The sequence below is a fragment of the Scomber scombrus genome, chromosome 10, assembly GCF_963691925.1.
Source record: "Scomber scombrus chromosome 10, fScoSco1.1, whole genome shotgun sequence".
Classification (NCBI taxonomy): domain Eukaryota; kingdom Metazoa; phylum Chordata; class Actinopteri; order Scombriformes; family Scombridae; genus Scomber; species Scomber scombrus.
The window spans coordinates 4,952,437-4,964,708 of record NC_084979.1 but is presented as its reverse complement, the minus strand read 5'-3'; the positions used below and the strand labels follow the sequence as shown (position 1 = coordinate 4,964,708).

Here is a 12,272-nt window from a genome sequence, read left to right as displayed (position 1 = left end):
GTTGAAGACAAAAATCCTGGAACGTATTTGCTTGCAAAATTAATTTGGCCGGTGACTAGTCGATGCAGGTCAATAAGCTGTTGACAGGAGCTTTTACCCTACCTTGAAGGTCATAATCAGGTGAGTGAAATGAAACTCTGCTTCCAGATCCAGTTGGACGAAGACATCCGACTTTCCTGGGCAAAAGACAAACAGAGAGAGTGCCATGTTGAGATGATAAGTGTATACAAAGCTAACATTTTCCTTCACAGATCATTACTGTCACTTAGCTTGTAATCATAATTCATAAACCACCTCCACTCGTTTTCCATCCATATCATCAGTTTCCGACACATGGGCGACAGAGAATAATGGCTAGCAGCGCTAAGTAAAGTAGCAACCCTGCTTTTGGCTTGGGGAATGGCATCTTGACAGGAAAAGGCATTCAAGTCTTGGCAGGAGAAAGTGTAGAGAGCATGTCGGAAAAGCCCACACACTTCCTGAGTTGTAGAGCAGCAACTAGTCTGGAGGGTCAATTCACTCTAAGGACCACTTTCAGTCTTGTTCTCTGTGTTTGGCATTATACTGTGATACAAAGCCAAGAGGACTTTTCCCATTTCTTCATAAGAAAAGCTACACCACATTACCACTACAACCAAACAACTTCTACACTGGTGATTTGCAGCAATTTCATACATACAGTACATGCCAAATAAAAACAGATTCATGGAAACTTTGCATCAGTTGCATGTTTTGCAGAAACATATGTGCCGACACACATCCATGTATCCTGGGAAACCACCTTTCTAATGTTTACGACTTGCATGTAATGACAGTGCAGATGTGTGTGGTACACCTTTACTTTCCTGAGGCATAGACTTTGAGAGCATTAGCAAGCAATGGAATGGAATGTATCCTATCCATATGGTCAATCTACCTATTAAAGCTGCATAAATCAATACTTTTATGTAAAGAATACCTCAAATTACTTATTATAGATGATTTTTTTGGCATTTATGTGACAGGTGAAAGCATACAGAGATAGGAAACATGGGTAAAGAGACAGGTAAGATATATAAAAGGGTCAGCATCTGGAATGGGTCTTGACCACTAGGTTACTGGGGCATTGCCCAAGTATCACTTTTTAATAAGGAACCCTATATATAAGGGTTTATAAGCTATCAGGGGCATGCCCAGATGTCACTTTTTTTAAATAGAAGCAAATATAAAGGATTTAGAAGCTGTATTCCATGGTGAAAGTGTACAGAGATGGGAAACGAGGGTAAAGACAGGGGTTTGACATGCAACAAAGGTCCACATCTGGAATGAGTCTAGACCAGTTTGCTACTGGAGCATGCCCAGATATCACTTTTTAATAAGGAATCCTATATAAAGGGTTTATAAGCTGTATTCAATGGTGAAAGCATACAGAGATAGGAAACATGGGTAAAGAGAGGGGTATGGTATGTAACAAAGGTCAGCATCTGTAATGAGTCTTGGCCAGTAGGCTATTGGAGTGTGTCCTGATACCACTATTTAATACGGAATCCAATATAAAGTGTTTATAAGCTGTATTCAATGGCTTTATTAATGGTTATTAAGGTATTAGCTGCTACTGAAAAGTGAAATGAAAGCTTGTTAGGCTAATTTAGTCTATTGTGTTAGCGGTGAGCCTACTAATTCTTAAATAAGGGCTTTTGAACCAAGAGTCTTCTAATAGACCCTTATTAGTCCAGGCCTTACAACCCTGTTAACCTTTGATTTTTAGAATTATAATATTTATCTAAGTGTTTATTATAAAGTGCTTAAGGCCAGGGTTTTAATGATGACTTAGCATTGGGCTCAAGTGCCTGGTTAAACAGATAATGTAAGTCGTTTCCAAAGTAGAACAGCAAATACATAGTTATAATCAAACATATAACAGCAGTTGACAATTACAGGAAGGAAAAAGATTGAAAAGAAAGTGGAGGAAGGGTGTGATATAGATAGAGCTGAGGGGGAAAGGTGGAGAAAGAGAGAGAGTGCTAAACATAGTAAGGAAGGAGCGAGAGGACAATTAAAGTGTCAGTTTTGAGTTAAGTATTCATTAGGAAAGACGTATATGCTGACTTCTAATTGAAAAGACACACATGCAAGAACACACCTGTTTTACTGTTTAGCCAACACTCACTCACAGTCCTGTGTAATGTCTGAATGTATGCATGCAATCCCAGGAAATGACCTTTTCGATTAACGAGCGCGCGCACAATCAAAGCACTGTAATCCATATCAAACAGGCCCACTGTGCACGCCATGGAAAAGCAGTAGCAACCCAGATGTAAAAATAACCACTAAACTTCCTGTCCCCCTTCTTTCGTCTGTTTCTCTCCGTTCTATTCTGGGTCAGCTGGTGCTGGACCCTGCTGTCATCAACAACACTCCATTACAGCAAAATAGCTCACAAACAGCTGAAAATGAGCCTTGTATCCATCTGGCTCCTCAGCAACAGACGTGTGCTTCACAGCCTCTCACTGCCGTGAAGATTTATGCGCGAGAGATTTATATATCAGTTTAATTTTTGTCCCTCTCCTCGTCCTTACTACTGTTCTCCCACAAGTCTCCATTATTCCCTCAACTTTCACTTTTATCTTTCCATCAGAGCTTTTTGCCTTCTCTCCTTCCCCCTCTCATCCCCTCTTTCTCTCCCCTCTGTGGAGATGCCAGAGCAGGGTTTACTCTGTTATTAAGCCCATCTGCTGCTGGTCAGAGGAGGGTGCCCACAGTGCGTGTGATGTGTGTGTGTGATGTTTGTGTGTGTGTGTGTGTGTGTGTGTGCGCTCATGTGCAAACTTAATACTGCTAAAGCTCTCTGGCACTAACAGTTGCTCCCTGGCTGCGGTTTCAATGAACTTTTAGTATCTTGTTCTTTTTTCCCCCCAATTTTTATCCCTCTTTCTAATCGCATTATTTCTTCTTCAAGATATCCTCACCTCCATCTTTTTATATCAATTCATTTCTTCTCTCTATTTCTCCATCAACCCATTCCTTTCTCAAATATCAATAGCTCTGACTATAGTATAGTAGAGGCCATATTACTACTGTTATACTCCACTGTTGGTACACAGCAGAATTAAAACATGCTGTATGAGCAGCTTCTTATGTGTTTTTAGGAGCATTTCACAATGACTTTAAGAGCTTTACTTAGGTTCAGTATGGATTTGTAGAAATGCAAATGAAAGCTGAGACCACACTGTACTAGTAACACATTCAGGCTGCTGAGAAAACCAAGTTCTACCTGGATTTTCTATCTCAAACACAAATATGAAAGTATACAGGGCTTTTTCATACATCTAACAATTTGGACATGAATGCTATCATTAACCACTCAGGGGGTCAGATGTAATGTAAAGCCTGGTAAGTTATTGTATGATTGCAGAACAGGGTTATAGATGATGTGATATTTTCGATTCTGTCATATTATTAATTGATTGGACTGTCCATCTTCCCTTTTACTTTCACACTAACAGTCATTATATTTTGAGAATAAAGTTGAACACATACAAGAAAGATATCATGTTTTGAGATATTACGAGAATATTACTACTCTGTTGTAGCGAGCAGATGAGAGCAATCTGACAGCTTTCATGTGAAAAATGGAGAATATATCTTAACCTGACAAAAAATGATAGCAGTTACATGATGAGTTAATAAGCAGACATATACTGAAGCAGTGACTGGAGTACAGCAGGGACCTGGTTTTTGGCATTTACGGCATCAGAAAGTGATTAAAGCTCAGTTGAGTTCATGTTAATGATATGAAGGGCAGCAGGAATCTACCTGTCATACAGTCTGCTGCCAATTATGTTATTGCTCTGCGGGTGGTATCTCATTTAGACTGAGATAGGGAAATTAACAAGATGTATTTGTGCCAAACCAACCACTAGTCCTCATTCTTGAGGCCTCATCTTATGGAAAACAGTTTGAAAGCACTTCTGATGAGGCATAAAGTGCAGCTGATTCCCTAAACATGACTTAATTCAGCACAATTTTAGCTCAATAGTCCATGGAGGAGATCAGCAATGAGTCATTCAATTTTTGGCATGCAAAGTTGTGGTGAATATCTTGTTTATCCTCCTCCAGCATGACATTTACCTTACTCAGCGTACTCTTTCACAACTGTAATTACTTACTCTAATCTATGAAGTGTCAGCCATCCATAAATCCATAAGATTATATAATAAATTGTATAAGAAAGTGGTATCAAATACTGTTTGTTGTCAGAACTCACTTTTCTATCCTTTCCACTGTATTAGTTTGTAATCTAAATGCACACTTTGAATAAATTGTGCATTGCGAAGTCTTCTCACCGTTCTCGGACTGCCACCAGGACTTCTTGCGGTGTGGTTTGAAGGTGGTGATTACATTCTCTATCCGGTGATTGATGGTGTTGTAGACGGGGTCGTACGGACGCCTGGAGTCACAGTCGAAACACTTCTTCTCATCCTGCACCAGGACAGGAAGAGGTCGGGGTTAGGCGGTCATAGGTGAAAGACTTCAGGGGTCAATGATACAGAATGTGGAGAAAGGACGAGGACGTGCACACATAAACTGACCTGCAGATGACTGACAATGCAGTAAGGCTCTTTCCTCCTCATCCCACATGTGGACGAGGCCTTCAGGTTCTTCTCCCTTCCGACCAGTAAGTCTCCTGTTGCCGGGTAACAGCTGCCGTGGGCACAGCCGTGGTTGGCGTCAGGCACCTGGCCGACCGCAGCAGCCAGGACTGGATAAAGGAGGGGCAGACAGGAAATTAATCAGAATGAACAGGATATAGTGATGCAGAGTGGTATCTCGCTTTAATAGAACACCCATTCATGAGCTTGTATTTGCAAATAAAGTCAACTTGAAATCAGTGTCCTAAAGGAAGAAACAACATCAAAAAGCTCTTATCGCTTCCTGAGGAAGAAAGGCTCCAGGATGGGAAAACAAAGTGCAGGAAACTCAAGAACTACATTTGTGGGTCTTAATGTTTTAGCAAAGATCTCCAAACTAGTCCATAAAGGGTTCATGTGGCTGCAGGTTTTCATTCCAACCAAGCAGGAGCACACCAGACTTGACTCATTTAATCAACTGATCTCACTCGTCAGACAGCTGATTGGTTGAATCATGTACTTTTGATTGGTTGGAACAAAAACCTGCAGGCACACAAACATCTATGGAATAGTTTGGACATGCCTGTATTAGCCAGAAGTCAATGGAATGTACTTATATAGCACTTTTCTAGTCTTTTTTGACCACTCAAAGCTCTTTTACACTACAAGTCACATTCACCTATTCACACACATTCATACACTGATGGTACAGCCATTGGAAGCAATTCGGGATTAAGTATTTTGCCCATGGACACAACGACATGTGGACCGGAGGAGCCAAAAATCGAATCGCCGATCTTCGGATTAGTAGATGACCACTCTACCTCCTGAGCCACAGCCGCCCACGAGTGTGTCTTATATCTGAGTCACATTGTTCCAGTAGTGAATCTATATTTGTGTGTTTTGAAGCGATAACAACCTCGAATAAATGCTCTGCATCAACCGAACAAACATCAAGCCAACTGAGACTTTATTGACTTGCTGATGAACATAGTGGAGAATCATGCAGCTAGAGAACCAGATGTTTCTGAAGCGTTGGTGGAGACAGTAAAAGGTAAAGGTTAAAACTTCCAATGTAAGTGACGGAGGCAAAAATCCAAGTTTATCAAAGTTTTAAAAAGTCTCGTAGAGGTCTTGCACAGCGGGCTTTTGAGGGGGGCTTATGGAGCTGGACACAGGCACCCCGCAACGACAGCTACTGCTTCTGATCAAGAGACTCATTGTTGAGACAACATGCAGCGGGAGGGAGGGGAGGATTATCTCAAGGCGACCCCGGCAGGTTAACAGGCTCCGCTGTCTGCAGGGGTCCCAAAGAGCTGACCTGACAAGGGGCCCCCAGCTAAAGGCTAAATCTAGAAACTAACCAATGCGGGTCATGTAGAGGTCAGCTGACACATACCAGCAATGGTTGGAAGTGTAAGATCTTAGAAAAATGAAGTAATTGCTGTCATGGTTAAAGCTTACAGATGGAGATGCAGCATGAATATATGTGTAGATGGGGATAGTTGTGACACAGCACCGCAGCATCGGTGTGACTGAACATCCGTGCAATGTGTGGGAGTTAAAATAAACCTTATAAAGCTTCATGACAACCGGCAGCAGCAGTCACACATTCCAGCAGACATCTTGACGGGAATTTCTCCTCCTACATGCCTCTGGGACCTGAATCTCTGTGTGAGTGTGTATGTATGTGTGTGTGTGTGTGTGTGTTGCTAGGAGGAAATTGGTATGAGGAGAGTGGAGACCCAGAGGTCCGGCTGTCAATCTGTACTCTGTCCACAACAGGTGTTTCTAATCCTCCCTCCAGTATGTGTATACGGAACAGTTAAAGCTCGACAAAACACTCTGACATCGCGGATAAATCTTCATTCATCTTTTACTGCATCAGTCTGCTTTGTATTAACACAGTCGGACACATTCACACCTTGTACACTAGAGAATCTGAGGGGTTTAGTGCCTTGTTGAAGAGAACAGAGAAGCAGCTACTGACACTTGAACGCTTTATGACATTTATTTCATATAAAAACTATCATATAAAGAAAAAATCTGTCCTGTGTAGGGCGAAACAATTTATACGCTTTCAAAGAATATCTCACTTTCAGGACTGAGGCACAATTTCTGAGAGAGTTCATGATCAGCAAGCTTTTATTATAAGACTCTTTGGGAAATGCTACCAACTATTATGGCTGACAATGGATCTATTCTTATTTTTGTTCATCATCACAGCGTCTGATTTAGTCTCTTTGTTAACCCTCATTCCTGGAAAGCGGGTAATGGTTTCAAAATGTCCCTCAATGCCTTACATTACTTTCAAATGACTGTTCGAATGCCTAAATTATAGATCTCCTCGGTAACATTGAGCACCTGAAAGCTTTTTTTGGAATCTAGATTAGGACTCCAACTCTTGTTTCCCTGGCAAACACAATAGGGACAACACATCACATGTCAGTTCAACCACTGCTGCAGTGCTGTTATATCTTAATGCAAAAAGAGCACGTAGTTAATAGCTAAAGGTTCTTGTCCCTTACCTGTAGATTCCAACTGTATCAACACATTGTAACTGACCAAATCTTGCTTCTTCTCTATAATTGAGTATCTCTGCTGTCTATAGACTGCACAATGGTGAGATTTAAGCACTTTAAAAAAAAAAAGCTGACAGGCATGAAGGGAGACTGTTGCAGTACCTGTCGGTGCCTGGATGCTCTCTGCAGGTTTAAACTCACTGATTAAGGTAGACAGAGACGGTGCATTATCACAGCCTGACACTGCTATAGATAGGGAGATGGCTGGGAACAGTGCAGAGGAGGATTTCTCATGAATACACACACACAGACACACACAAATACACAACCTTGACACACACTAGAGGAAACCTGTGTTTGCCTGGCATGTGGACAGGTCTCATGTTGGTGCCAGCCAAGTAAGTGAGCAACAAGGAGATATGCGGTTAACAACACCTACAGTATATGGAGGCTCTTACTTACTTACTTTACAATATGTGCACCAAATACGTGTGCTTGTGCACGTAGTCACATTCATTTACACTTACAGCATTACAGTATATGGGTCAATGAGGTTTTTTGTGTGTCCATGTGGTTTAGTCAAATTTAAAGGGGTTAAAATGTGAAAATTAATGTATAAATAACTTGCACACATTGTTTTTTTGTGGACCCAGCATACAATTTCTGCTTTTAATCCATTTTGAGAGAATATATTAGAGGATTATTACAAAAATGTCTAAGTGGTGTAACCATAAAAATGTTGTACCAAATAATTCAACTTGCTTAAAAACCCTAAATTCTCAATAAAACACCATATCAACTAGTTTGGCATGATCTTACATTATAACTTTTATATTAAATAAAGGTAAAGGAATAGAATTGTTCTAAATATTACATTTAATCTGAGGAATCAGGTCAATCAGGAAACACTTTATATTTTAAATATTTGTAATGATTGTAATTATTTGTATAGGTCCACTTAAACACACTGTAGGTGGATAAAATATTTAATATCATTCTTTTGTGGTTACACCATTTGACATTTTCAGGAGCATTCAGTCTTACTTTTGGTAAAAAAAATGGTGCAAATGTCATTTCAAATGATATAAAACCAACAAAAATACAAAATGTACATTTTAACAAACCTGATGCTGCTTTTAAAACTATTTTTTTAGATATTGTTGAATTGCTCATCTTGCCAACCTTTATTTGTCACTGACCCATACTCCACCATTGCTGACACTCAAATCCAACATCCTTGCACACATGCTGCAGTTTTCTAATGAATGTAAACATCATGTGTGCGCTTGTTGACTACACAAAAGACCCGAGGTGCTTAACATGTACCATTATCAGCGGCTGACATAATGACGTTGTACCCTTATCCTTTATCTGAGAAAGAGGAAGAGAGTGTGAAAAAACCACAAACAGTGCAGAGAGAAAAAAAGATGAGCATGAAAGAGAGACAGAGTACAGTGCCTTAAATAAAGACAGTGAGAAGAACCATCCAGACACAACCTGATATCCATTCAGGAAACTGTTGGCACGCACTCAAAGGTTTGTGTGTAAGTGCATGTGTGTGAGTGTGTGAGAAAGACCAGGGAGGGCTGGAGGGGTGAGGCAGACGTCTGATATGTCCCATAATCACTAGGTTTCTTGTCAGCTTTTATCTCTGTGTTTCTGTCTGTGTTTGTTTACTACGCAGGCTTCACACCTCTGCTCACAACACGAGTTGAGCTGATAACAGAGGAGTAAGCAAGATTCAACCACTGAAAAGACTAATGAAATTTAAAGTAGTAAAGTTATCATTACACAGTGAATGCACTTCATTTTTCAAAAAACGACGAAAGAAAACACATTATTTTAATTATACTTAAAGGACAGGTTCACAATTTTTCAAGTGTGTCTTAAAACAGCATTCAGGTGTCCATATGAGCAGTTAAAGAGGTTTTCCGCTCTGTAATCATTCCTCCTGTTCATCATGATTATTAAAAGATCTTTAAATGTGCTCTCAATGTAAAGTGATGAAGGACAAAATCCACAGTGGGTCCACACAGTCATTTAAAAGTAGATGTGATGCTAATATGAGGCTTCAGCAGTCTGAGTTAGTCATATCAAGTGATATCTGACACATTTACAGTGTTTTTAGCATCTAATTCCCTCTTAGTGTTTCTCTGTTGAGCTGTGGTGGAAGTATAGTAACAAAAAGACTTTGGTACTAAAAACACTGTAACGTTGAAACATAGAAGACTTCATTTGACGACTGAAGCTTCATATTAGCTTCAGATCAACTTTTAAATACATTTTAGCACAGAAGGAGGACTGTGGATTTGTCCTCCATCACTTCCATTGTAAGTGTGTTATGAAGGGATCTTCTAATAGTCAGTATGAACAGGATGAACGATTACGGCATGAACGAAAAACAGGTTTCAGTGTTCAGTTGGGTGCCTGACTATTGTTTTAAGAGAAACTTGCAAAACTGTGAACCTGTCCTTTAACAATAACATTCATGAGTGGTGTAGTTGACAGTAATAATTGGACTGATGCTTGATATAAATCAGGGAGAGCAGCAGCACACAGTGGAGGTATGAAGGTGAGATAAATAGAAGGTGTGATCTATTCTTTGGTAGACGCCTGCATTCAAAGCGCTTAACAGTAATGTGGTTAGCTAATATATATATATATATATATATATATATATATATATATATATATATATATATATATATATATATATATATATATATATATATATATATATACTTCAAGTTTAGAAGATTTAGCTATGTAGAATTTAGTAGCATCTAGTGGAACAGACTTGGAAGAAATTGAATATATGTATAAAAAGAATGTTTTAATTAGTGTTTAATCACCTGCAAATAAGAATAATTGTGTTTTCATTATCATAGAGTGAGTCCGTTATGTCTACATTGGGAGCGGGTCCTCTTCCAAGAACCCACCATGTTGCACCGCCATGTTTCTACAGCAGCCCAGAACAGACAAACCAAACAATGGCTCTAGAAAGGACCTTTTGTGTTTTTCGTGAGGTTCCACCGTAAATTCTCCTACAACACACGTGGTTTGCAATCTGCAACCTCACCGCTCGATGCCCACAAAATCCTACACACTGGTCCTTTAAGGCATCATCATATTACTAGAATTCATCCTGAGGGTGAAATTTGTACCAAATTTGGTGCCAATCTGTTGAGAAATTTAGAAGATATTTCACTCGATATATGGATATGATCTGCTGGTGGCAATGAAAACTCAGAGGATCAGTCCTTAGCGTTTATTGGCTAAGCAACATGGATATCAAGTACAATTTCGTGTCAATCCAGCCAATAGATGTTTTAGTCTGGGCTGACCAACCAACAGATCAACCAGCTGATACTAGCGTGGCTAAAAATATCAAACATCTGGACTGCTAGTAGCACAAAACCAGCAATTTGAGGCCGTGGACTCTTGATGGAAAATACAATTTCCCAATTCATCAAAACAGCTTAAGGCCTGTGGTGACTTTCCGGATGACTTGATGCCTTGACCCAGTTCAAGTGTAAAGTAGGCTGGCACTTGACCAGCACAGGCCTGATGCTACTATTCATCCCACTCAGTGTAAAGTTAAAACTGTAGCTTTGCCTCCAGAGGTGATATAGTGGTTGATTAGACATCAGAGTTTCTTTCCGTCTTCTTTTACTCTTTCTTTCCTCTGTAGCCATAAATGGAGAGGAGGCAGGGAGGAATGCAGGCTGACAGCTGAGAGAAGAGAAGGGGGTGGTGGTGGTGTCGCTGGTGTGTGCGTGCGTGTGTGTGTATGCCCAGTTCTCAGCTCACAAAGCACTGCTGTTGAGCAGGACATGCACTGCAGCCTCGCATCACAGCGCGCACCATTCAACTTGCTTAGCTCCTCGTAGCCGTACGTCACATTAAGGTTTATTATTAGCCTGCTTTATCACGTAGGGTCACAATTCCATTTTATACCACAAAGAGTGCTTTTTCTATCCATGTCGTACATCATTGTGGCAGGACGTAAAGCAGGTGACAGACTGCTTACCGTTAACCTATTCTAGGGTAGTTTAAAAAAAGGCATCGTATCGTTATACTCGTGAAAAAAGGACGGTGAAATCTGACTCGGAGCCAACAAGTCTTCCACATGAAGTAATGCGGTAACTGTCAGAGGCACTGATACAGAACGCACAGTGCAGTCTGCAGGGCATCCGACTTGCATTCCCACAAATGAAACCCCCCCCCCCCCCCCCCCCCTCCACTACACGCAATCCCCAAAGGTGAACTCTGCTTTTATTCCTGGCTTTCATCCCCCTGCCCTTTGACTCCCTCTCTGCTTTTGACCAGTTTCAGTAAGTCCACAACTAACTTGTTTGAAAAAGTTCTTCAGTTGCCAGGATGTGACTCGTCTTTCATCACCTTCGCACAATAAAGTGTGACGCATGTGATGCAGTAAAGGAAGAAGTCTCACTAACAGACAATCAGGGAAACTGACACTCAGTTTATTTGTTGGGACAGTCATAGTTTAGATTAAATCAGATTTATGGCTGCTGGCTGTAGCATCAGTTTTAACATACAAACAGAAACAAGCTTTCTAGAATTGTTCATATCACAGGGAAGCTGATTGGCCAGTCACATAACAGATCTGCGATATACTTAATAGAGAGGTGCTCAGGAAGGCCAGACAGATATCTGGAGATGTCTTCCCCCCCCCGCCCCCACTAAACACAGAGTTTGAGTTGCTTCCATCTGGCCGTCGATTCAGAACCCCGAGGCCGAGCAGGAACATATATTAGAGGTCTTTTATCCCTTATACGAGGGTTGTCAAACTCATTTTACTTCACGGTACTTCACTTGACTCTTTTCTGCAATTTTCATTCTTTGCAAACTTATCCAGTGTGTCATATCGGACCCCTTTGTTGGCCGGCCCTGGCCCGCTGGCCGTATGTTTGACACCCCTGCCTTATGCCATATAGGCACTGAATGTAAATTGAATGCACTTGTTTTTATAGACACCTTTTAACAGGTTTTAACTTGTTACAACGGTTGCTGCTGTTTCCCCCTGTTTTTAAAGGGGGACGCAGAACTTAGCAAAGGGTCAATTAAACACCTATGGGACTGATATGTTTAACAGCATTCCTCACCATAGTGTTAAAAA

At 40.6% G+C, this 12,272-nt stretch overlaps 1 protein-coding gene across 1 annotated transcript in view; it reads right to left on the bottom strand.

Annotated features, from left to right (window-relative positions):
- Positions 1–12,272, bottom strand: part of lamb2 (laminin, beta 2 (laminin S)) — a 55,446-nt gene that overhangs the window by 30,868 nt on the left and 12,306 nt on the right. Inside the window, exons 3-5 of the mRNA XM_062427303.1 lie at positions 4,572–4,741; positions 4,326–4,461; positions 103–176 (exon numbers count right to left, since the gene is read on the bottom strand). Of these exons, the coding sequence (XP_062283287.1) occupies positions 103–176; positions 4,326–4,461; positions 4,572–4,741 (380 nt within the window). The remainder of the gene's footprint in view (positions 1–102; positions 177–4,325; positions 4,462–4,571; positions 4,742–12,272) is intronic.